At 45.2% G+C, this 26712-nt stretch overlaps 3 protein-coding genes and 1 pseudogene across 7 annotated transcripts in view; 1 reads left to right on the top strand and 3 right to left on the bottom strand.

The window, feature by feature from the left end:
* Window positions 1–305: 305 nt before the first annotated feature.
* Cops6 (COP9 signalosome subunit 6) lies at window positions 306–3139 on the bottom strand. Its single transcript, NM_001107129.1, is given in 10 exon segments — window positions 306–582; window positions 704–804; window positions 894–986; window positions 1070–1184; window positions 1496–1543; window positions 1908–1970; window positions 2062–2150; window positions 2354–2485; window positions 2684–2806; window positions 3014–3139. Coding segments are annotated over 10 exon segments (1029 nt in total). The 5' UTR covers window positions 3138–3139; the 3' UTR covers window positions 306–441.
* Window positions 3140–8381: 5242 nt separating this feature from the next.
* Zfp113 (zinc finger protein 3) lies at window positions 8382–22856 on the top strand. Of its 4 annotated transcripts, none has more exons than XM_087577493.1 (6): window positions 8382–8478; window positions 11550–11675; window positions 14205–14296; window positions 14763–14889; window positions 16842–16883; window positions 21894–22856. In XM_087577493.1, exons 2-6 carry the CDS (start codon window positions 11621–11623, stop codon window positions 21935–21937), a joined length of 360 nt encoding a protein of 119 aa, XP_087433619.1. In that variant the 5' UTR covers window positions 8382–8478; window positions 11550–11620; the 3' UTR covers window positions 21938–22856.
* Zscan21 (zinc finger and SCAN domain containing 21) overlaps window positions 21875–26712 on the bottom strand; it is a 21872-nt gene continuing 17034 nt past the window's right edge. For both annotated transcript variants that reach the window (XM_087578307.1, XM_087578308.1), the window contains exon 4: window positions 21875–22829. In XM_087578307.1, coding sequence (XP_087434433.1) covers window positions 22693–22829 — 137 coding nt within the window. In that variant the 3' untranslated portion in view covers window positions 21875–22692. The remainder of the gene's footprint in view (window positions 22830–26712) is intronic.
* On the bottom strand, window positions 23602–24157 carry LOC148002233 (NHP2-like protein 1 pseudogene; annotated as a pseudogene).

The following is a 26712-nucleotide window of genomic DNA, read 5'->3' as shown; positions in this document are numbered from 1 at the left end:
ACATCACCCCCGAGGTGCCTCCGGGATATAGGAAAACAAGGATTTGGGTTACCCAGAATTATTAAGATGGGCTTGGCATCCCTCCCCTTCCTATACTCCCTTCACTTTCAGTGAAATTAGCTTGGGGAAACAGTCATTTGTCTGGAGTCATTTTCTGGAGAAGTTGAGGACAGAACAAGGAAGAACTGGAAAGTCAGCAGGCAGTCCTATCACATTCTGTCTACAAGGGTCCTGAGTCATTAAAAGATAAGTGGGTCCTGTCTGAGTGAGGCTGCTTGAATGAAGAGTCCAGGTGAGAAACCATTGTGCCTGAGAGGACAAAGCCACTGGAAGGGCTGCTAAGGGGCTGTTCTTTATTAGTGAGTTTCTCTAAGGGGAAAGTGCTCAGTCCCGTGGCACAGTTGTCTGAGCCCCATACAGCATCCCTTCCAAGAGCCCTCATCAGAAAAACAGTCCCCGCATCCGCCTGCCGATGCCTTGTCGGTCATACAGGACGTTGAACTTGTTCACAAACTGGTTCATTGTGTTGCACGTTTTGGTGATGGTGCCGAGGTAGGCCATAAGCCCCACGTCATTGCATTGCTGGGAGGGAACAGAAAGAACCAGTTCCCCAGGGGTCCCTCATATTAGCCAATGACACTGAGTTTCACCTGCCTGAGGTGGTTGTGAGCCCCACCTCCCCATCAAGGGTATTAACACTCACATCATAAAAGTCTGTCTTGAACTTGTCAGTGCTGAGAACTGGAAGACAGTGGCATAGGGCATAGGCCTCCCGCAGGATCTCATGGTTGAAGGGAACCTCTCCTAAGGGCACAATGAGGCTGCACTGATGTGGATGTTGTCACTTCTCCAGGAGGGAGGAAAGATGGTTAAAGGTGAGGTACCTCTCCTACCTGCTTCAGAGGCCTTGACGTACTCTAAAATGAGCTTCACACGGCTGTGCAGCATCTTGATGGCGCTGTGCTGAGCTATGAGGTGTTCAGCCACTGCAGGGGGACAAGACAAATGAAAGGTAGCAAGTGGCCACACCCAACCCATACCTCCAAAGAACTGAATTCAACCCCCTTACCAGTGGAGTTCTCCCCACTGCCTGTAGCTGTCATCCGGGCCACATGGTCTACACCGATACGTTCAGCTTCCTCAGTGGCCAGAGTGTAAGTGAGTTCAGCAAACAGCATTGTGGCCTGCAGAGTAAAGGGTTCTCAGCAAGGAAACAGGGCTGGGCAGACGGCTCAGTGGGTAGAGCGCTTGCTGCACGAGACTAAGGATCAAGATGTGGCAGCATGTGTCTATAATCCCAGAACTTCTACAGCAAAATGGGAAGTGAAGACAAATCCCAGAAGCTCACAGGTCAACCAGCCTGGCAAACACGAGATTCTGTCTCCAGGTAGAAAGCTACGACAAACACCCAGGGTTGCCCCATGCCTGTGCACATGTGCACAGCATTTAGGAGACAGGCTAAAGCAGGATTTGAAGATTGCAGGGTAACTATTACCTCTCCATTGATTATATCGATGACAGACTCAAAAACGCTGACAGGCAGCTGTAAAAACAGACGGAGACAAGAGAACAGCTCTTACTAGAAGCAAATGCACTTGAACTTGCCAGGCTGGTTTTGAACTCACAATTCTCTTGCCTCAATCTCCTGAGTGCTAAAATTGATTACAAGTGTTGTTGCCACACTTAGCTCACAATTTTCTCTCTACTGGAGTAAGTTTTACCCACATTACATATGGCGACACCACTGAAGAGATGAAGTTACACAACTGATGGGCGTAAGTAAACAGCAGCGTGGAGATTCAACTCAAGCGTTCTCTAATACACATGATGTCACAGAGTAAATCAGAGCAGAGGCATATAGGGGCAGATGATCAAGACAAAGGGGTCATAGGGTCAACAATACTCACATCTGTGTGCTTGGTCATAGGGTTCAACTTCAGAAAGAGAGGACTCTCAATTATCTCGCAAACCTAGAAGACAAAGCCCAAAAAAAGTCAGTATCTCTTCTTCCCATAACCTTCTGTTCTCTTCCCCAACATGCACACATGTGAGCTTTTATACCTGCTTATGGACGTGGATGTCTGAGGGGTCAGGTGGCCCCCCTGTGGTATACCAACCCAAAAACTCCAGCTCCTTGAAAACCTGTTTAACTGGAGAAGAAGGGGCCAGAGTAAATATTTCTTTAAACCTCTCTTCCTGAGTTTGATGGACCTGGTGTGTTTCCTTACCGGCTTTTCCCTTCCTCCCTCCCTCAAATTTTGGGTCAGTTTAGCATAACTATACCTTTCTATTCTAAATACAAAACAAAAATCTCCCCACTTCTCCTTCCCGCCCACTTCTATTCCCTTCTCACACTGCTCCTCCTTGGTGTAATAATATTCTTTGTCAATGATAATCTTCTTTTCCACGGTGTGAGACAGCAGCTCAAAGGAGTTCATCACTTCGATATTTCGCCCCTCCTGCTTCCCGATCAGAGCCCCAATCACTAAGGAGAGAGAAGCAGAAGTGCAAGGAAAATAGGTGAGGTTCAAGCATCGAAAACCTTTCCCGAGACTCTGAAGTCAGTGTGTATTAATGACTGGGGAAACAGTAATTTGGAAAAGGGGGCGGGGGGAGGGACTGGAGGAGATCTCCAAGAGGAGATCTCCAAGAGGAAATTTTGAGATTTACACACAACACTCACCCTGCATAGGCCGCCCCTCCTGGGAGCGCATGCGGATCCAATGGTCTGAGATGTTGAGGATGACAAGGGGATGAAGAGCGACGGAAACACTCCCAGTCACTCCGGAGGCCATCACGCTGGGGACTGTTAAAAGTGAAAGAAAAACATAGCGGGTGAGAGTTCGGGCCCACACATTCTCCCCTAGACATGGGAGCAGAGGACCGGTAGAGCCGGGCCGTTCATCCCTGCCCTCAAGTTATCCTGGGAGAGATGTCGCTTCTCCCGGGCTTAAGAAGTACTCAAGACACTCCGCAAGGGCGACTCCAGAAGTCGTTCCCTGCACCCCGTTACCTGCTGCATCCACCTCCATGCCGCTGCTGCCTCCGCTCCCGTTCGCCGCCGCCGCCGCCGCCGCCGCCGCCGCCGCCGCCGCCATTTTCCCCGCGCCCGCCAGCCACGGCCCGCCCCTTTCCATCTCGGCTTCCGTCGGCGAGCGGCGCATGCTCAGTGTGTACTCTGTGTTGCTAATGGGCGGGGCGTCTGCCAGTACTTGGTAGCCCATGGTTCTCAGTGTGTTGTGTTGTGTTGTGTTGTGTTGTGTTGTGTTGTGTTGTGTTGTGTTGTGTTGTGTTGCTGCTACCGGTTCTCATGAAAACCGGCCTGGCCATGAGTTCTGTATTGTGTATCTAAGAATGACTTTGAACTTTTGGTCTCTTGCCTTTACCTCCCAAGTAGGGCTGTTAGTTTCCAGGTCTCAAAGGGGATACCTTGTCAATACTAGACGCAGAGAAAATTGCGATCAAAAAGAGGAAACGCTGTAATTTATTAAGGATATAACATTTTTCACGTTGCATATAATCTATAGTGACATGGTCACTTGTTTGTTGAACTGCGGTCTAACCGTGTTGCCCAGCTGGCTGGGAACTTGCTATTCATCTAGGCTGAGTTCAAACTCAAAGAGATCTACCTGCCTCTACTTCCTGAGTGCTGAGATTCAAGGTGTGCAGCGTGCCCAGCCTGCCTTGTTTTTAAAACGGTGAGCAGGGGGGCTGGAGAGATGGCTCAGTGGTTGAGAGCACTGACTGCTCTTCCAGAGGTCCTGAGTTCAATTCCCAGCAACCACATGGTGGCTTACAACCATCTGTAATGAGATCTGATGCCCTCTTCTGGTGGGTCTGAAGGCAGCAACAGTGTACTCATATAAAACAAATAAATAAAAATATTGAAACGGTGAACTGAGGATCTAAAGTCGGTTCCTAACACTTACAAAGCAAGCACTTTATCCCCCGAGCCGTCTCCCCAGTGGATTACTCCAACTGTTCAGCTGCTTCTTCAGTTGCAAGGCAACTTGATTCTACACAACCTAGTGACTGCTACTGGGAAGGCTTGTGGCCCATGTCTTTAATCCTCGCACTTAGCGAGGCAGAGACAGGCAGATTTCTTGAGTTCAAGGCCAGCCTGGCCAACAAAGTGAATTCCATCACAGCCAAGGTTACACAAACTCTCACAATATAGGGGTTGGGGGAGAGTTGCCTTGGTCATGGTGTCTCTTTACTGCAATAGAACAGTGATTAAGACAAGTATGTTTCCCACTTGGATCAATAACTGAGGCTAAGCAACCTCCTTTAATAGTCAAGAAAAAGGGACTGGAGAGATGGCTCAGCAGTTAAGAGCACTGACTGCTCTTCCAGAGGTCCTGAGTTCAAATCCCAGCAACCACATGGTGGCTCACAACCATCTATAATGAGATCTGATGCCCTCTTCTGGTGTGTCTGAAGACAGATATGGTGTACTTGTAATATGTAATAGATAAATCTTAAAAAAAAAAAAAAAGTCAAGAAAGAGCATTTGGCCCACAGTCATTCATTTGGGGCCAATAACAGCCTGTTTTTCTTCCTTCCTTCCTTTCTTTCTTTTTTTCTTTCTTTTTTAACCAATCATAGTCATGGACATATGTGCTTTGGACCAATCATGGCCTTGCACTGATTCACAGTAGTCCTTCCACTAGAGAAAGGGTTCCCTTCCTGTCAAGGTGGAAATGTTTTCAGGTTCATCTACATTTCATAGAGGCCCGTGACCGAAAAATATCTGGTAGCAACTGTGTCAAACACAAAGGGGAAGCTATGTCTTCAGAAGCTTGGGAAATCAGCTTCAATCTTTACACAGCTGTCTCAAGGCTTCTGTTGTGTGTCCCTGACTGCTGGTGCTGGTCTAAGGGTAGTCTGGCTAACTTGATTGACAGTCCTTTTCCCCAGGGCATCAGAGACAGTGAGAGGGATGGGTACAATAGATGATAATTTGGGAGTTAAATTGCCCTATTCCCAATGTCTTTGATTACTTACAGGAAAATAAACATTGGAAGTTTTTAATACTATAAAACAAAGCAAAGAAAACATCATCATTAATGCTAAGAGCACTTTAACAGTATGTTTAAAATGCTCAGCACCTATCTAGAGCTCAGGGAAAGCTGAGTCCCCTTCATCTGTCTTGGATGATATTTTTTTTTCGATTTTAATAATGTATAGAAAACTCAGGCAGTGGTGGTACACACCTTTAATCCTAGCACTCAGGAGGCAGAGACAGGCAGATCTCAGAGTTTGAGGCCAACCTGGTCTATAAACCAAATGCCAGGACAACCAAGGGTACACAGAGAAATCGTCTTGAAAAACAAAACAATAATAATATACAGGAGAACATTTCTGTTTTTTATTTGTGTGTGTGTGTGTGTGTGTGTGTGTGTGTGTGTGTGTAATGTGTACTCCACAACATAGGTCAGAGGACAGCTTGCAGAAGTTGGTCACAATGAAAGCTGCCTGCTGTTTATGGGCTGCCGGGCTTTGGAAGATGTGTCTGCAGAGTTTGACTGACTGATTAGAGCCCCAGTAATGTGGACAGTTTGGAATGTTGCTGGTCCAGAGTCTGATTTACCCAAACAGCCCCCTAAACAGCCATTCCTTGCCCTCATCTGTGTCAAAACATTCTATGACGTTAAAATCTATTTAAAAATCTAAACCTGTAGATTTAGTATCTATTAACTAACAGACTTCTAGCTTCCACCAACCCCAAAGCTAAGAACGTCATCAGATAGCATCCGAGAGCCTGTAGTAAAGCTTGTTCCAGCTTAGCCCTCTCTCCTTGATGTACCACCAATGTATTTTTAGCTTGCCATAATGTGGGGCTTTCATTGTTCTGTAAAACTATAACATTACATGAAACTGCTTCCGTGTGAGAACATGAAATTTGGGGAAACCTTAATCTGCATTCCTAGACCATGATCACTCAAACAGTACTAAGAATAAACTAGCTCTTCTTCCCATTAAGTGAGAGATATGGTTGAGCATACTCAGGAACAAAGACTTCCCTGAGCCATTTCTCCAGCCCCACGAGGACAGCATTTTATGTCAAACAAAATGCTTGCTTGAGAACCAGGCATGGTAGGACACAGCTGTAATTCCAGCACGGGGGGAGGCAGAAGCAGAGGGATCTTTATTAGTTCCAGGCCAGCCTGGTCACCATAGCAAGTTCCAGGCCAGCCAGAGTTTCAGAGTGATACCTTGTTCAATGAATCAGTTGACTAATTAAAAGATTCTATTTGAAAATGTTGGGTTGGAGAGATGGCTCAGCGGTTAAGAGCACTGACTGCTCTTCCAGAGGTCCTGAGTTCAATTCCCAGCAACCACATGGTGGCTCACGACCATCTGTAATGGGATCGGGTGTCCTCTTCTGGTGTGTGTCTGAGGACAGATATGGTATACTCATATATAAAATAAATAAATCTTTAGAAAAAGAAAATGTTAGGCTTGGACTCAGGACTAGTCGGGCCATGCTGATTTGCAGAACTCCCTTCTCCATCCTCACAGCTGCTGTAAAAAAAAAAAAAAACAAAAAAAAAAACAAAAAACAAACAAAATATTTGCTTGAGACAAATCACATGCATTATCCTGTGATTCTGCAATCCTCGCTTCCCCTAAGGCAGTATACCAAAACCCAGCAACCAGCACATCCAGGTAGCACCGGCAAACAGGTAGCACGTCTCATATGATAGACACACATTAGCTAAAGAGCCAAACTTTTCTTCCTTCCGTTGGAGCCAGAGTCGTAGGTGGTTGTGAACCTACAGACTTGGGTACTGGGAAATGAACTCCAGTTCTGGAATAAGAGTACGTGCTGTTTACCACCAAGCCATCCCTCTAGCGTGTACTAGTGATTCTTCATTAATGACATGGAATGGGGTTACCTACCTCTCTAAAACCTGTAAGATGCGATATCACCCCTCACTCCTGTTAGTCTCCCCAGCCTATAATCTCTTCGCAACTTCCAGCACAATCTCTCCAGCATTAATAATGCTTAGAATAAATTGTTTACCCCCAAACCACAATCTGCCTCAGGGTACCTCTTGAACCCCAAATGTGAGGCTCATTTATATTATATATATATATATATATATATATATATATATTTTTTTTTTTTCCGGAGCTGGGGACCGAACCCAGGGCCTTGCGCTTCCTAGGCAAGCGCTCTACCACTGAGCTAAATCCCCAACCCCCATTTATATTATATTTTAATGTTGATATTTATATGTATTAATTATATTACATTATAGGAAGCTCATTTTAAATATGTTTGTTAATAAGGTAGTTAATTATTATCACTTGTTTTGAGACCAAGTTTTAGTCTGCAATCGAGGCTGACCTTAAACTTCTGTTTCAGGTTCCAAAGCATTGGAATTATAGTTGCGTACCTCCATGCCAAGCTTATGAGTGCAGAATCATTTATGTGAGACGTCCCAGTCTGGCTTTGAACTCAGTATGTACTAAAAAAAATGAGCTTGAATTCCTGATCTTCCTGCCACCACCTCCCAAATGCTGGGAATAAAGTACTGTATCACATTGTCTGGTTTGTACACTGCTGGGGATGGGGACTCAGGGGTCCAGCCCGGCTAGTCAAGCAATCTAAAAGCAAAGCCGAGGGTTGGAGAGATGGCTCAGCAGTTAAGAGTACTGGCTGCTCTTCCAGAAGACCTAGGTTCAATTCCTAGCACTCATTACCATAGCTCCAGTTCCAGAAGAGGTGATGGCTTCATTTGACCTACATCTTAATCAGGTGTGCATATATATGAGCAGGAAAAACAGATAAAAATAAGAAATTAAATATTTCAATAAATATTAAATGTATTGAAATAAATCTTTTTAAAACTGACTGCCCATGGTGCATTTTTGTTGTTGTTGTTGTTGTTGTTTGTTTGTTTTTGTTTTTTGGGTTTTTTTTTTTTTTTTTTTTTTTTTATTATAGACCATTCTGGCCACTTGAACTCATGAGATCCGCCTGACTCTGCTTCCCCAGTGCTGGGATTAAAGGCGTGCACACCACACCCGCCCTATGATGTACATTTATATTAACGGATTCTTCGAGTTTCTTATGTTTGCTATGGAGGTTTGGGTGATGGTGTACTCTCAGAACTACTAGAACTTGTACCCTGAATTTCCTGGACCTCCTGCTTCTTCAACCTAAGCATCCTCTCTTCCCAACCTGGCCAGCAGGTGGCGTAGTCTGGTGCGCTTGTTTCCCCAACACAGCAATAGTCTTTGAGTCAGCGAACCATCGAGAGATGAAGACCTCCCATTTTCCTAGAGAGAGCAAGTGGACATTTGCCTTTCGGGTGTTGTATTGGGTGGTGAGAAAGGACGACCCGGAAACGATATAGGGAGGGGCAATTTCCGTTCTTTGTTCTGTTCTCGGTTGTGTGGGACTGTGACAGGGTCCAAGTGGACCTGTTTCGTGTCCGGCCCCCTAAGTCTTACGTCCCTGTCCCCAGGGTGAGTGGGGCCACATCCTGGACTCGCGGTGAGGTGGAAGTTGTGGTCGCCGGGGAAGGGGGTTGGTGTTCACACGTCCGCGGCCCGCGGGGGTTCTGGGTCCACCTTCCTCCTGCAGTCGCTGTCCAGCTCGGCCACCCCAGCTGCACGCCCGCGTGATCCCTCGTGTCGCGTTTATTGGGACTCCGGGCTTGCTTTTGTGTCTCCCACCGTCCCCAGCCCCAGTGTTTAAAGTCGCCAGCGTCGCTCTCCTTAAAGCAGCTGATGACAGACTGCCACCCTAACTTGGTACTCTCAGTACACCGATTTCTGTGCTGGGGTAGGAGAAGGAAGTTTTTCATTAGTTGGATCAGAGAACCAGAGAGTGACAGCAGTTCTGGGTCTCAGTGAGAACTAGGGCTTGGGAGGAGGTGCGAACTCTGGTTCTCGGGGACCTCACCAAGATCTCATGTCCTATAGATACGGATAGATTGTCCCGTTTACTGCCTGATACCCTTTCATGGACAAGCCGGAGCAGGCTGCCTGAAGAAGTGGCTGAATATGTCTAGTGCATTAGCTCGCTAAGACACTGAGAACCTAGATGGACACAGACGCTTCAGTCCACCTCAGCTCTCTAGGGTGTAGTGAAAAGACAGTGATGGTAGTTTCCCTTCCATACCGCTTAAGTATCTATATTAGAAATAAACTAAACCTGATTTTTCCATCTTGACCCCTTTAATCATACATCACCAGCAGCACCTAAAGCAATGGTTCTCAATCTTCCTCATGCCGTGACCCTTAAATGCAGTTTCTCATGTGGTGACCTCCAAGCATAAAATTGTTTTTGTCACTACTTCATAACTGTATTTTTTGCTACTGATATGAACCGTAATGTAAATATCTGTGTTTTCTAATGGTCTTAGGTAACCCCTGTGAAAGGGTTGTTCAACTTCCAAAGGGGTCATGAGAAACACTGACCTAATGTGAATTTCCAGGAATTAGCCAAATATGCTGGCTCACATCTATAATCCCAGGACAGAGGCAAATGAAGCAGGGGTATGAATGAGGCCAACCTGTACTATACAGTGAATTCCAGGCTAGTCTGGGCTAGACCCTAATTCCTACCCAAGAAAGAAAGAAAGACCAAAACAAATAAACAAAAACCTTAGAAGTGAACAAAAGGTGCTAAGTTTCCAGTCATGGCTACTTTAATCTTATAGGGATTTACTCCAAGAAAGAGGAAAGGATCTGGAAGGCAAGGCCCCTCTTGGCCTGTGCTCACAGTGAGGTGGTCTTTCTTGGTCCCCAGGAACAGCACGAGAGAGTAGGGTTAGTAACAGGGCAAGGGAAAGGCCCTGCCCACGCCTGGATGGCAGGCCCACAGTTTTACTCTGTTGTTTGTTGTTCTTTTTTTTGACGAATCTCACTACATAAATAACCCTGGCTGTCCTTGAACTCTAGGCCGTCTTTGAACTCTCAGAAAGGTCTGCCTACCTCTCTGCCTTCTAAGTGCAGGGATCAAAGGCCTGCATCACCATGCCCAGCTTTTAGGTTGTGCACATGTGTGTGTTTCTTTGAGATAGAGACCAGGTTGGCAACTCACAGTGCTGCTGTCTCACCCTCTCAGGTGATAGAATCTTAGGCCTGTGCCATCTACGCCAAGTGGCTGGATCCCCTTTTTGTTGTTGTGCAAGACAGTTTTTCTTGGTAGCCCTGGCTGTCCTGGAACTACCTCTGTAGACCAGGCTAGCCTCTAACTCACTGCCAGCCTGTCTCCCAAGTCCATCACCCAGCAAAACATTTCAACGGTATAATTTTTTTTTAATTTTTATTTTTTGTCTTAAACCTATAAGTGAATTGCCTCCATGTCTGTCTGTCTTCCACCTGCATGCTGTGCCTAGTGCCTGACGCCAGAAGAGGGTACCATGTGGTTGCTGGGAATTGAACTTTGTTCCTCTGGAAGTACAGCCAGTACTCTAAACTCCTGAGCCACGTCTCCAGCCCTTTGATTAACCTTTTATTGTTGTAGTTTTTGATGTTTGTTTTTGGGTTTTTTTGTTTTGTTTTTTTGTTTTTGTTTTTCTGAGACAAGAGTCTCAACAGCCTGACTGGTTGATCTTTAGAAGAAGGTGATTTTGTTGGTTTTGTCCTTTTTGAGATGAGGTCTCATACCCATCTCAGACTGTCCTATTTTTATTTTTATTCCCTGTGAATGGGTGTTTTGCCTGTGTATATCTCTGTGTACCATGTGCATCCAAGTGTCCCCACAGGGCACATAAGGGCATCAGATCCCCTGGGACTGGAGTTGCAGAAAGTTGTGAGCTGCCCTGACGAGAGCAGACCTGGGTGTGGAAAGGCAGTCAGTGCTCTGAACCGCTGAGCGTCACTCTAGCCCCTTGTGTGATTTGCGAGGCAAGATCTCAAGTAGAACTAGAGGAAGCAACACTGGGGTTAGTTTTTTTTGTTTGTTTGTTTTAATTGTTTTTTGAGATAAGGTTTCCTTTTGGAATTTATTTTTATTTCGTGTGTGTGTGTGTGTGTGTGTGTGTGTGAGAGAGAGAGAGAGAGAGAGAGAGAGAGAGAGAGAGAGAGATACCGAGACCTGTGGAGGCCAGAAGAGGGCACTAGACCCCCAGGAACTGAAGTTCCAGATGTTGTAAGTTGCAATATAGGTGCTAGGTCTTCAGGAACCTGGGTCTTCAGGAAGGCTCTTAACCACGGAGCCATCCCTCTAGTCCCAAGGTAAGGTTTCTTATAGCACAGGTTGGCCTTGAACTCCTGATCCCCCTACCCCTTCCTCCCTAGTGCTGGGATTACGGGTGTGAGACACCATACCGGACTCGGGGTCAGTCATTTCATTCTGTGGAGTGATAGCCACCTCACTGTTAACACTTTTCACTCAAAACGTTGGGTGGGTGGAGCAAACTGTGGAAATCTGGATTTCTTGTGTGTGTGGTCTCATTACAGGGAGGCTCTGAAAGAGCAATCCCATGTGTCTCTTCTCACTGTTCCTGGGTACTGAAGTGCAGTTCCCTCTTTCTGAAATCAGGAGGCATTTTTTAAAAATCAGTTTTGATCTTTTGTTTCTGCAGTCCTCCTTCAAAACCTGCCTCCTGCAGAATCTACAGCTAGCAGACCAGCGACCAGAGCGTTTCCCCTGCCCATGGAAACCCAGGCAGACCATGCATCTCAGGAACCCCGGCCCCTGTTAGAGAGCAGTAAGGCATGGGGTGGGGGTGGGGGGCATTCTCATCTCTTTCCGTTGTTTACTTGTGTTTTGTTTTGTTTTGTTTTGGAGACCGACCGGGTCTCACTTTGTTGCCGTGGCTGGCCACAGACTCAGTGTGTACACTAGGACGATCTGAATGTCAGAGATCTGCCTGCCTGTGTATCCTGACTGCTAGGATTAAAGGTGTGGACAGCACACTGGGCTTGCTTGTTTGATTTTGAGACAGAGTCTCACTATGTAGCCCAGGTGGCCTTGAATTTTCCATGTTCTTGTGTCTGGAGTGTTGGCCTTAAACATGTCTATTACCACGCTCTGCTCATTCTCCCACCTCCCCACCTCCCTCCCTCCCTCCCTCCCTCCCTCTCTTCCTTTTGAGGCGGGGTTTTGCTGTGTAGCCCTGGCTACCCTATGCTGTAGGGCTTCTATAGCTGTAGACCAGGCTCTTCTGTAACTCCCAGAAATCCACTACCTCTGTCCCCAGGGTGTTGGGATTAAAGGCATGTGGCACCACACTCAAAGTAAAATAACGTTTTTTTTGTTTTTTTTGTTTTTTTTTTTTTTGTTTTTTTTTTTTTTTTGGTTCTTTTTTTTTTTTCGGAGCTGGGGACCGAACCCAGGGCCTTGCACTTCCTAGGCAAGCGCTCTACCACTGAGCTAAATCCCCAACCCCTTGTTTTTCTTTTTTAAAGATTTATTTATTTATATGAGTACACTGAAACTGTTTTCAGACACACCAGAAGGGGACATCGGATCCCATTACAGATGGTTGTGAGCCACCATGTGGTTGCTGGGAATTGAACTCAGGCCCTCTGGAGGAGCAGTCAGTGCTCTTAACCGCTGAGCCATATCTCCAGCCCCTAAAATAAGTTTTTATTGAGTTTGTTGTTTTTTGTTTTTTTTTTTAATCCGAGTTATGTATTTGTGTGCTGTATATACAGACCTGCGCCACACTGCACCACGGTTCATATGTAGAGGTCAGAGGGAGTTGCTTCTCTCTTTCCATCACGTGGATTTGGGGTTGGTCATCAGGTTTGGTGGCCTCATGCACCTTTATTCACTGACTCATCTGACCTGCTCTGAACTCTCCTTTTGAAATGTTTTATATTATCACATAGTAAATATAAATAATAGTGTGTTTTATTACATTTTCATACTTTTTTTTAAACATTAAAGCATTGTGGGGTTGGAGAAATGGCTCACTGGGTAAAAGCTCTTGCCACAGAGGCTTGAGGACATGAGCTCGAATCCCCAGAACCTACATTAGAGTCAGACATGTGGTAAGAATGCAGTCCCAGCACTCCTATCGGGAGATGGGAGCTACCGGTAGGAAGATTCTCACAAGTTCATAGGCCAGCCAGCATGACACACATAGCAGAAAACAACAACGATACCCTGCCTCAAACATGGCAAAAGGCAGGGACTGATACCCAAGGTTGTCCTCTGACCTCCACAGGGCATGCATGCATCCACTACTCACACAGACAGTGCTACCTACACCCACACAGAGGAAAAAGTCCCCCAAACATTAGAGAGTTTTGTGGGAGATGACTTACTATGTATAGAGCCCAGGGCCACACATATACTAGGTAAGCACTGAGCACTGAGCCTCAGCCTCAGGTTTCAACTGCAATGCCTGTTGTTCCCATGCCTCCTAGGAAAAAGCTCCTAGGTCCTTGTCTTAGTCAGGGTTCCTGTTCCTGCACAAATATCATGACCAAGAAGCAAGTTGGGGAGGAAAGGGTTTATTCAGCTTACACTTCCACATTGCTGTTCATCACCTAAGGAGGTCAGGACAGGAACTCACGCAGGGCAGGAAGCAGGAGCTGATGCAGAGGCCATGGAGGAATGTTACTTACTGGCTTGCTTCCCCTGGTTTGCTCAGGTTGCTCTCTTATAGAACCCAGGACCACCAGCCCAGGGATGGCGCCACCCACAATGGGCCATCCCATCCTTGATCACTAAGTGAGAAAATGCCTTACAGCTCCAGCTTGTGTCAAGTTGATACACAGAACCAGCCAGTACAGCCCTTTTTGTCAGATCTGGTTATATGTAGTGGGTTAAGCCCTAAGACACAAACACCACACTTAGGGCTGATGAGGAGAAGTATGTGGTAAAGTTCAGAGTGAGGACACGTTTCTATTGTATAATAATGACTTAAATGATCTGCAGATGGAAAAAAGAAGCGTGGGTATTGTGTTTTCTGTCAAGGCTTGAGGGAAGCTGCTCATGTTTCTCTGCTTAAGAATCTCTTCAAAGACTTGGCAGTAGTGGAAGGGAAATGAGGACATAACAGGTTCCTGACCCAGCTTGAAGAAAGGGCCTGAAGTCAGAGGGGCTATTAATGGAGTTTAGCTGTGGAACACTTGCTTAGCATGCACAAAGCTTTGATCTCTGAACCCACCAAGAATAAGAAAAAAAGAATCTGCTGTTCATGAAAGGAGAGACTGGGCGGTTTTGAGACGTGACCATGGGTTGTAAAGCAGGTAGATTGACTCCTGGCCCTGGTATTGTCCTTCAGCTCTTTCTTCTTCAAAAGTCCCTTCCTTTCCTGACAAGGACAGTCTCGGGGACAAGATGTTGGCTGCTGCACTTCTAAAGGCCAAGTCCCAGGTAAGCTATGGTTCCCTTCTTTTCTTTCTGATGTCTCATTCAGTGCCCTAAATTCAAATTCTGTCCATCAAGACCGTAGGTCTGGGGTCAGTGAGATGATGCAGTGGAAAGGTGACTGCTGGCACCCTGTGAATCCGAGTCCACTCCCTAGTATGCACATGTTAGCGAGAGCTGACGATCTCAGATTGCCCTCTGACTTCCACATGTGTGCAGTGATACTCCTTCCCCAAATAAATACATGTTAATAAGATAATTACTTCTATTATGGATTCTTGGAAGGGAGTTACGCTTATCACTACACCTTCAATGCTACACCCTGTTGTAGATGTTCATGCTGGCATTGCTCCGACCGACCTCTGCCCACATCCCAAGGAGGTATTACTTATCTCCATCCTGGCTGCAGTTTGGTCTTGCCAGTCCCTACCCTTGCCCTGAAATTGCATGTCTGGCCATGTGACTGTTTCAGGAGTTGGTGACATTTGAGGATGTAGCTGTGTACTTCATCTGGAAAGAGTGGAAGCGTTTGGAGCCTGCACAGAGGGACCTCTACAGGGATGTGATGCTAGAGAACTATGGGAATGTGTTCTCACTGGGTAAGGACATGTGCTTCTCAACAGAGTATGCTATCTCTTGCCTTCAGGGTTGGCTAGTGACAATGTAGTCTTAGAAAACTCTAATGCTGCCAGAGAGATGGCACTTTCTGCTCTTGCAGAAGATCCAAGTTCAGGTTCTATTATCCACATGGAGGCTCAAAATTGTAACTCCATTTCGGGTTATCTGAAGCCATCTTCTGGGCTTCCAAGGGCAGTAAACACACACTTGGTGCATGTATACATACATACATACATACATACATACATACATACATACATACATAGAATCATACACATTAAAAAATAAATTTAATTTTAAAAAGTAGTAATAGTAAGAATAACTCACATTTATAGGGTGATTTGTAGTGTATCAGGTTTCACAGGTACCTTGCAATAATCCTCACAGTAACGCCATAGTTGGGGCGGTTAGTATTATCCTCATTTGATAGGCATGGAGTATAAGGTCAAGGTTTGCAGAAGCAGGCCTGGAGAGATGGCTCAGTAGTTAGGAGCCCTAGCTGTGCTTCCGGGGTCTGTGTCTGATTCCCTGCAACCACATGACAGCTCACAACCTTCTGTCGCCCCAGTTCCTAGGAACCTGATGCTCTCTTCTGGCCTCCACAGATACCAAACATGCATGTGATACACATACATACATGAAGGCAGAACACTTATATATGAAAGAACAAAAAGACTGTTAGACACATAAACTTGTAATCTCAGCACTTGAGAAGTAGAGGCAGGTGGGCCAGCTGATAACAGTTCATACATAATGGCTTTGAGACCACCCTGGGCTACATGAGACCCTGCGTCAGACAAACAATGAACTTAGATACTTCTTTTTTTTTTTTTTTTTTTTTTTTTTTTTTTTTTTGGTTCTTTTTTTCCGGAGCTGGGGACCGAACCCAGGGCCTTGCGCTTCCTAGGTAAGCGCTCTACCACTGAGCTAAATCCCCAGCCCCTAACTTAGATACTTCTTGATTGGTGATAGAGCTGGTGAATAACAAAGCTTGAGCTTCAGGGTATTTTCTTGTTATTTATGTCTATGTACTCGTGCACATGTATATCCATTTATTTGAAACAGGGTTTTACACTGCACCCGAGGCTGGCCTGGAAGTTACTAAGTAGCCCAGCATGGCTTTAAATTGTGTGATCCTTCCACATCAGCCACTCTGGTGCTGGGTGTGAGCCGCTACATCTGGCTGAGCCCTATCCTGTTAACACCAAACCTGGTGCTTTAGCCCTGGGTTCTCACACTTACCGCATCACGAATAGACTTCTAAATAATGAGTGTGCTGGGATTCTGAGCACGTGAGGTAGTGCTCCATGTCTAAGTGAACATTGTAGAGCTTTCTATCCTCTTTTTCCTGTTAGAGTACTCCAAGGAGTAATCTACTCTTTTGTTTAAGGGCTTATGCAGCCCTTGTAGAAATTTATTGTTTTAGTGCTGGGAATCAAACCTGGGTCCTCTGCAAAGGCAACAAGTACTCTTAACCTTTAAGCCCAACTCTTTTTTTTTTTTCTTTTTCTTTTCTTTTCTTTTTTTTCGGAGCTGGGGACCAAACCCAGGGCCTTGTGCTTGCTAGGCAAGCGCTCTACCACTGAGCTAAATCCCCAACCCCTAAGCCCAACTCTTTAGCTCCTCTTACTTAATTTTTATTCCCAACAAAGCAGGCCATCTCCTCCCACCCCCGCATGTCCTTGATTTCCTCTAGGTTCACGTCTTTTCTTGCCGACTTTGTTTTCCCCCTTATCCCTTCTGGTCTTTAGCCTGTTTGTCTTAACTTTGCTTTAGTTATACATACAAGTTGAAGGGCCTCTCTTCAGGCCAGTAAAAGGGCGTGTACTTTGGGCACTATAAATGTCAGATACATGATTATCGTCCTCAGACTTGTATTCACTTTCTCACAAAAAACATGACACTTGCATTTTTTTTTCTTAAATTGTGCTAGATGGTGATTCCAAAACTGGAAATGATCAAGTAATCTCTGAAGGTATGGGGTCATGTGAGATGATATTGGGACGATTCCAAAAGGATGTTTCTCAGGGTCTTAAGTTTGAAGAAGCCTATGAACAAGAAGTCAGTCTGCAAAGGCAGCTAGGGAGTTCCTCTGTTGGAAGACTGAATAGGAAAATACAAGAGTTTCACCAAGTGAGAGTTGAGAAAAAGCTCACTCATATGGGAGAAAGAAATGAGAAGTACAGTGAGTTTGGGAACAACTTCACTGTGAATTCCAAACTTACTTCACATCAAAGACTTCCCATGGGAGACAGACCCCATAAGTGTGATGAATGTAGCAAGAGTTTTAATCGAACTTCAGACCTTATTCAACATCAGAGAATTCACACTGGAGAAAAACCATATGAATGTAGTGAATGTGGAAAGGCCTTCAGCCAGAGCGCACATCTTATTCAGCACCAGAGAATCCACACTGGAGAGAAACCCTATGAATGTAAAGATTGTGGGAAGACCTTCAGTTGTAGCTCTGCTCTCATTCTACATCAGAGAATTCACACTGGGGAGAAACCTTACGAATGTAACGAATGTGGGAAAACATTTAGCTGGAGCTCCACTCTTACTCATCATCAGAGAATCCACACTGGTGAGAAGCCCTATGCTTGCAACGAATGTGGGAAGGCCTTTAGTAGGAGTTCCACCCTTATTCATCATCAGAGAATCCACACTGGAGAAAAACCCTATGAATGTAATGAGTGCGGCAAAGCTTTCAGCCAGAGCTCACACCTCTATCAGCACCAGAGAATCCACACTGGAGAGAAGCCCTATGAATGTATGGAATGTGGAGGGAAGTTCACCTACAGTTCCGGCCTTATTCAGCACCAGAGAATCCACACAGGGGAGAATCCCTATGAATGTAGCGAGTGTGGGAAGGCCTTCAGGTATAGCTCAGCTCTTGTTCGCCATCAGAGGATTCACACTGGAGAGAAGCCTTTGAATGTAATGGGCGAAAAGCAAAAATTCAGAGTTTCTGCTGAGTTAAACATCAGAGAATCCACATGAGAGAGCCATAAACTATTTTCCTCACATCCTGAGTCTACAGAGCTCTTGCCTTACCTTTTTAATAGGACCAATTTAGGGTCTGTCCCACCTCAAACAATTCACTTAAAGTGGCGCTGACTGGGAAAGCATCCTGACACAGTGATTAGTAGGATTTCCCAGGAATGGACAGCAGTCTTAAAAAAAATTGTGAGGCAAGCAGTAAATTAAGCTCTGGGAACAGAAGGAAGCTTGGGGACCAGTCATCCCCTTTTGGGAAGGGGTTTGCACTAAACCAATTTTCTCACACCAGAAGAGCCTTTCTTTCCAAGGTGGGATGGATGCTTATTTGCAACAAAATTCCAATGATTTCACTAGTTGGAGTCAGTCTGGTGAGCAGAGAAGGCAGGCTGAAGAATATTCTGGGTCACCATACACTCTGGGAAGAGAAACAGAGAGGCTGTATTTCCTTTTTGTTTGTGAGACGGGGTCTCACTATGTACTCCTGGTTGTTCTTAGACCAGACTGGCTTTGAACTCAGAGACTTGCTTACCTCTGCCTCCAGAGTGCTAGGATTAAAAGCATGTACAACACCCCCATTCCAATGCAGGCCCCCAGGGGCTGCATTTCAAAGGCACTCTTCCTAATCCAGCTTTAATATTGGACAAGGGATATGCTGCTTTGGTACACGATTCTGTGAATTCAGGAAACTTGGTGCTGATGGGATTATTTTGTTAGGGGGAAACAAAAAAAGACCCCATCAAGGGTTTCTGTAATGACTATCCTTTGGGCTTTTGGAACAGTTGTACCATGTTTTCAAGAGCAGTCAGGCAGTACTGTAGGCAGGCCACATATCTTCCCTTGTGACATCACTGCCTGAATCTCATAGGAGCAGTTCGGAACCCGAGGTAGATCAGAAGCGTTTAGCATTGGCCTGACTCCAGTCCGTTTTTAAGCTTCCTGTTGCTGTGGTGATTTAATGCCAGCCTCTAGTTACTAGATGCTCTCAGGGAACTTCCCTCCCCTGCTTGCCCTAGCCTCTCACATGTAACATCTGGCCTCAGCATCTGGACCCCTCTGGATCCCGCCTCTGACTTCAGCTAAAGCTTTGCAGCAGGGCTCCTCCTGGGTTTGGGAGGTGTTTCCTGAGTGTTCCCAGCCCAATGGATGGCTTCCATATTTCCCCAGCCCCGTCCCTCCTGTAGCATAAGTGAAATGCACTACTAAACAGAACTGTTTTTCAGAAGGGAGTGTTTTTGTATGGGAGTCACACTTGTGTCAGTTAAAATAGCACAGTGACCATAAATGGAATCCTAAAGTGAAACTTCAGGATTTGAAACTTTTCTTTGATAAACTTTTTTTTTAAATATAAATGTATGTAGCCATCTTCATACCAAATTCAGGATCTTATGAGCTATACAGATCATTTTGTGTGGTCTAATGTCTAAGAATGGTGCTGAAAACTAAAAAAGTATACTTGGCTCCTGTGTAGCAATGGGTCAACTTCTCTGCCTTGATTTGACCTCTTTAGAAGGCTGTTACAGCCATGGAACATGGTAGGCTAGGAGTGTTATAAAGAGATTAACATTAAGATGGCCACGAACTCACTTTTTTTTTTTTATGAGTACTGTGATTTAATATTTGTCTTTAATTTTACAAAATTACGGAACCAATCATCCAGGCCACTTAAGCACTTGTTGCCAGGCCTGATGGTTCAGGCTCTAATCTCAAGCTTGGGAGGTTGATAGAGGAAGATCACAAGTTTACGGCTTGTCTAGACTATGCTGAGTTCAAGGCTAGCTCTAAGCAGTCCAAGCCGAATCTGCCTCCTAGTCAGTTTTACAATTAGCTTCAAGTTCTGTCTTTCCAAGCAGTACAAACAACAGAATTGTTTATCAAATAAAAATTTAGAGGACATTTTTCACTCATAGCAAAATAAGGTGGTGTATTTCCCTTGTTCTGGAGATTAAACCCAGTGTCTCATGCTGGGAAGGAATTATGTACCTCAGTCTAGACGTTTTGCATTTATTTTTGGTGTGTGTATTCATGCACGCATATACATATCATGGCATGCATGTGGAGGTCAATTTGCAGAAGTTGGTTCTCGTGCCATGTGGGTTCCAGGGATGAAGCTGAGGTCACCAGACCTGGCAGGGACAAGAGTCTTTGAGCCATGTCTCTGATCCAGGAAGGGTTTTGGTTTTGAGTTTGTTTGTTTGTTTGTGTGTTTGCTTGTTTGAAACAGAGTTTCTCTGTGTGGTCCTGGCTGTCTTAGAACTCACTTTGTAGACCCTTGTAGACCAGGCTGTCCTTGAACTCAGAGGTCTGCCTGCTTCTGTCTCCTGAGTGCTGGGATTAAAGGGGTGCACCACCACCACCTGGCTGGATTGTTTCTTTTTAGCAAACAATACAAAACAAAAACAAAAAGAAGCAAAAGTTGTTTTGCTTTGGTTTGTGTTAGAGGTGGGACCTTGCTATGTATCTCAGGCTGGCCTTGAACTCAATCCTACCGCAACCTCTTCTTTTTTTTTTTTTAAGATTTATTTATTTATTATATATAAGTACACTGTAGCTATCTTCAGACACACCAGAAGAGGGCATCGGATCTCTTTACAGATGGTTGTGAGCCACCATGTGGTTGCTGGGAATTGAACTCAGGACCTCTGGAACAGCAGTTGGGCGCTCTTAACCGCTGAGCCATCTCTCCAGCCCACCGCAACCTTTTCAAATTCTGGAATTATATATTAATCCATCATGACCAGTTAAATGATAGTTTTAAAAAGCTTTTCCCCCACTTAAAAAAAGAAAAAGAAAAAAGGCCCAAAGGCCAGAGATGTACCTCAGTTCGTAGAGTACTTGCACTTGATAAAGCCCTAGGTTTGAGCTCCAGCACTGAATAAACTGGGGAGGGCTTAATTCCAGCACTTAGGAAGGTCAGGAGTTCAAGGTTGTCCTCAGTTACATGTGTTTGTAGCTAACCAGAGCTACATAACCCCCTCCCCAATAAACCATAGATTTTTGTTAAGTACATTATTTAAAATGCCAGTGATGAATCAAATTGTATACTCTCTCCACATAAAGATGATTGTGTTACCAGAATAGTTTGTCCTAAAATAACAATTCTTTTGCTTTTTCTTAAGATTTATTTTTATTTATTTCAGAGTTATAGGCCAGAGGAAGCTGTGCAGGAACACTCGATTCCATGGAGCTGGAGTCATAGGCTGTGAACTATCTCACATGGGTTCCCAAATGCCAAACTTGGGTCTTGTAGAAGAACAGTATCTTACTACTTGTTCTATTGCTGTAAGGAGACACCATGGCCAAAGCAAACTGCTATAAAAGGAAGCACTTAGTTGGGGCCTTACTTACAGTTTTAGAGGTTAGAGTATGGCCATCATGGCAGGAATGTAGCACTGGTGGAGCTTTGTATCTTGATCCACAGGGGTGTGTGTGTCTGTGTGTCTGTGTGTGTACAGAGACAGAGCAGAAACAGACAGAGGGGCGTGGTCCTGGCATGGGCTTTTGAAACTTCAAAGCTCCACCTAATCCTTGGCAAACAATACACTGGGACTAAGCATGCAAGTATATGAGCCTATGGGAGCCATTCTCCTTCATACTCTTAACTGATGTCCAGCCTAAGAATGATAATTAGGACCAACTGCCCATTGAGGCAGGTTGCAAACATGAGAGTTGTTCTAAATGCACTGTGTGATTCCTTTTCATCCCTACAGCTTCTCAGCCAATATCTGATCCATGCCTTATCCCATATTTTCGTGACTCCTAAAGTGGCCCTGGCCTTTGTTAACTCATTCCAGGACTTTGATTCCAGCCTCCCCCTGAGTCTCTGCAGTTTTCTTTCCCCATACACTCTTCCTGCCTACATGTATTAGTTGCTGTACTGTTGCTATGACCAACTAACTGACATAGATAAAACATTATGTGTAGGTAAGCATTAATCTTGGCCCACAGTTTCACAGATTATAGTAGACATTTTTTTTTCCTTTTCCAGGTTATTCATTTATTGTACAAATTAAGTATTACCCAATGAATTGATATCACCTCTCCAGATGTGGAACTTAACAGATGCGGTCAGACATTTTAGAATCTCGTTGCCTTATTTAGTAGCTGGGGACATTTTAGACTTTGACTTGAAGCGTAAGACCTTTACAGTATTTCCTCCATCTATGACACTCTAAGGATTGAAGTACAGGGTTTGAGATATGGCTCAGTGGTTAAAAGGAATTGCTGTTCTTCCACAGGACTTGAGTTTGGTTCCCAGTACCCATCGTTGGGCAGTTCACAATCACCTCTAACTCTAGCTGCAGGGGGATCTGACGCCCTCTTCTGCCCTCTGTTGGTACCGGCACACACGTATATACGTACACAAATACATTCTAAAGGTTGAAATACCTTTGAAGAATTGGACTTGGATATCTGTTTCTGGCTCTGCCATGACTTCTATGACTTAAGGCTTCCACGGAGGTGGGAGAAGAGATCATTTACTGAGTGGAGTCGATGTCAGTCTCTGGTGACCTTTGTGATGCTGGAATCTATTTACGTCTGAACAGATACTATTTGAATAAACAGTAAAACAAAAAGTCCTTTGCCTAAACCACAGAGTCACAGCTGACATCCTCAACAAACTCAGTTACCTGCTCAATGTGGCCAAAAACCAATGGAAGCTGAACACGGTGGTGGGAATGTGTGAAGGCTGTTCGTTTCGTGGCAACCAGGAAAACAACAAAAGGAGTCTGGAGTTAGGTGTCTTCTAGGGATGGACCCTGCCACCCCTTTCCTCCAGCTAGGTTTTATCTCCTCCGAGTAGCCCCACCAAGAGGAGACCAAGCATTGTGGCACATGAGCCACGGGGAATTGTCACACTCATATTGTAACATTGTGTATGAACTGGATGACAGCATGTCAGAATACTTCTGTGTCTCCTTCCCTGGAAGAAAAGCACAATTTATATTTACTTCTTATGTGTGTGTCATGGGAGGTCCCAGGTAGAAGCTAGAGGATAACTTTCAGAAGTTGATTGTCTCTACCAGGTTGGTCTGAGGGATCAAACTGAGCTTTATTTGGAAGTAAGTGCCTTCGCCTGCTGAGTTCGTCACTGCCCAGAAGTCTAAATTCTTTTTTTTTTATTTAAAACGAAATATGAACATGTTTATTAGGATTTCAATAATGAACATGTTACCACTTTCTTCATGTGAGGGAGAAAACACCTGACCCATGTTGTGGGAGTTACTGGATGAGGGCTCCCAACACAGGTGTCAAACGGCTCCAGAAGAAATCCCATTTACCAAGGAGAGGATGCTTCCCGCTAGCATTGTCTCTGCTGTACGCTCCGGCCAAACAGCCACGATTTTCCCAGAACCCCTTTGAACTGTTACTGCCTCAGATACGGGAGAATATAAGGTTACACACATGAAAACACACAGACATTAATAAACGGCACCTGGACATAGGACTAACATCAAATTTCTTCAAACAATAAGGGATGGGAAGGGACTGCTACCCAAAGAAAGTTCCTCAGTGATGGTAACATTTATGGAGATCTTGTATCAAAGGTACAAGGGACCAGAAAGGATACACTATTCCTGGCGTTAAGTTTCTCCTGGTTCTTCCTGTTGTTAAATGGTGACATTTTGCCTTTCATCTGTCTTAGGTATCAATTCATTTTTTTTTAAAGGAAGACTAGATGGTAGAGGAGGATGAAGAGATAGTGAAAAACAGCCCTGTTAGGACAAAAATTAAAAAGATGAAAACAGTACACGCTAACAGGGCGTGAGTAGACAGGAACAGGCAGAGGCCACAGCCTACACCTGGAGCCGCTCAGTCGACTGCTGAATGGACCGGATCTGCTGCCTTAGTTGAGAGCCTTCTTTGATGGTAACAGAACAGGCGATGACCGGCCTGGAGACTCCACAGGCCCGCCCCAAAGCCTGCTTAGAGCGCACAAATTGGTAGGGGACATTCTTGTCTTCACAAGGTGAAGGTGCAGGATGATCTCTTAGGGCTCAGCGTCTGCTGCCATCACAATGAACACAGAATTGCCTCTGTTTTGGTGGCTCCGTTGGCTACTTTCCGAAGCTACTTGTAGTTACACGGCTGCTGAACAAGATCCAGCAGCTTCTTGGTGAGGAGGGCATCTGTGAGGAGATTGGCTTTCGGATTCACATCAGCCTCCATCATGGCTGTAGTGCCTTGCCCTGGCTCAACAACGGCCCACTTCGGCCAGACTCACGAGTCTTAATTCTTTATCATGCTACAGGGTTGTTTATTTTCTGTCACTTCTCAGCCCTGCCTACTTCACTGCTCTCTTTTTTTTTTTTAAGATTTATTTATTTATTATATATAAGTACACTGTAGCTGTCTTCAGACACACCAGAAGAGGGCATCGGATCTCTTTACAGATGGTTGTGAGCCACCATGTGGTTGCTGGGAATTGAACTCATGACCTCTGAAAGAGCAGTCGGGTGCTCTTAACCGCTGAGCCATCTCTCCAGCCCCCTCTTTTTTTCCCCCCTATGTATCCCTGGCTGTTCTTTGTAGACCAGGTTGGCCTCGAGCTCAGAGATCCGACTGCCTCCACCTTCTCCTCCGCCTCCCACATTCTGGGACTAAAGGCACATGCCACCACACCGCGCAGCCCAGCTCTGCTTCCCTGTTCTTGCTCTCTTGGCCCCCTTACTCCCTCACAGCCTTTCTCCCTTCCCACCTCTCCCCTCCACATTGCTTTGATGATGCAAAAGCATCAGTTACAAGAAGACCCTGAGTATCCTACCATTCTACTTACCCAAGGAATTCCTGTGAGAACCTTACCGTATGGTTACTTATTTTGTTGTTGGGGGCTGAACCCAATCTCAGGAATGCTAGGCAAGGAGGCTTCTACTGAGCTGTAGAGCTTCCTCCAGCCACTTATTTAGTGTTTCTGGAACAGACTGGCCTTGAATTGTGTGGAAGATGACCTTGAACTGATTACTCCTGCCTCTGCTCGGGCAAGCATTGCTAGGCCCTGCGATTGCTTGGCGGTTACTCTTATCACCTGAGCCATGGCACCATCACTACCACCTCACATTTTCTGTGGAATTTTTTTTCCAATTCACTGTGCACACCAGCTTCCATTCCTACCAAACTAACAATGTCCCTCAAGACGGCTCTGCAGCCACTGCACGGCAGTGCATGTTCTCCTACCTCCCCCAAGAGTGCCTGCCCTGCGACCATGAAACCAGGGTTCTGTATGAGCTGGGTTGGGGTAATTTCCCTTTATCCTTAAATTCAGTTCCATGAACCTGTGCGTGAAGCAGTGTACACTTGGGACCCCAATAGTCTTCTTATGGCAAGCAAGGATAGGGAGAACTGCCCGAAAGCTCAGTCTAGCATAGAGAGACCCTGCCTCAGTGTAAGCCGGAAGAGTAGAGCTGATTCTCAAAATTGCTCTCTGACTGCCTGACAAGTGCAAACCCTCACTCAAACACACATTATACACACATAAAGGAAAGAGCTAGCACTACAGCTCAGTCCACAAAAGGCCCGCTTTGCAACCACAAACCAGGCTTCTGTCTCAGGCATAAACTGGTGTGGTGATTCATGCCTGTAATCCCAGCACTTGGGAGCTGAGGCCAGAGGATCAGAACTTTAGTTACCTTTGAACGTAGTAAGTTCAAGGCCAGCTTGAGCTATATAAGGAACTGCCAAGAAAAAAGGCTTTTAATAATCCAGGCAGACTGGTTTGTAAATTGTACACACCTGTATTGTCTAATGTTTTTTAACCAGTTTCTGCAAAAAATCCTACCACGATTATGGATTTGTTACTTAGTTATCCTGTTTATCCTTTAATTTTTTTTTAATTATGTGTAGGTTTATGTGCACAACGTAGGCTTGCAAGTGTCCATGTAGGCCACAAGAGGGAGTCAGAGATCCTAGCACTTACATAATGCTGTGTGAGTAACTCAGGTCCTCTGAAAGAGCAAGGAGTGGTCTTAACTCTTTAGCCACCCAGAACCGTTAATTTTATTTTTCAAGTTATTGTATGTTGGGGGAACATATATATCTTATGTGGAGGTCACAGCACAGCTTTCAGGAGTCAGTCTTCTCCTTCCGTCATGCGAGTCCCAGGGATTGAATTCAAGTTGTCAGCCTCAGTGGTTCAGATCCACCTCGGTATCCTTCTGCCCATCTCTCTCACTCTGAATATATACTGTTTGGTATGTGTGTGCATGAGTGGAGGGGTGTGTAGCGGTCAAAGGACATACTTTGGACATGAGTTCTCACTGCCTTGTTGAGACCTCAGTGCCCATCCCTCATGCTCGAGGTATCTCTTCTGTTTCTGCTCTAGGCTAGCTTGCATGAGCTTCTAGGTACTGTCTGCTCCTATCTTGCTGCAGATGCTGAGATTACAGACGGGCGCTACCCCATTGGACTCTACACAGGGTTCTGGCTGTCGGAGTTGTATAGTGGTGGTTTTTACCCAGAGCCAACTCCTTCGCCATGTTTTTTGCTTATCTCTTGAGGCCATCCTGCTAGGAACATACTGCTCTAAAACTAGTGTTTTACTGGTACACTGACTTTGTCTTTGACATTCCTTGTCTTGTGATCATTTTGCGACATAGACCTGCAACAGATTCTTTGGTTAGTATTACACACACACACACACACACACACACACACACGACTGCTGCCTGAAGTCCAATTCCTCTGTGGGCCACTTTTATCAGGAAATACAAACGAGAAGTTATCATTCAATGTACCGAGTTTAAGGTTTTAAGGTTCTGGGAGGACACCTAGATACACTTCTCCCAAGCTACTTTAACAATAAGAAAATG

This window comes from Rattus norvegicus, chromosome 12 (assembly GCF_021556685.1).
Source record: "Rattus norvegicus strain SHRSP/BbbUtx chromosome 12, alternate assembly SHRSP_T2T, whole genome shotgun sequence".
Classification (NCBI taxonomy): domain Eukaryota; kingdom Metazoa; phylum Chordata; class Mammalia; order Rodentia; family Muridae; genus Rattus; species Rattus norvegicus.
The sequence above is the reverse complement of the archived record's forward strand: the minus strand, read 5'-3'. Positions and strand labels throughout refer to the sequence as shown.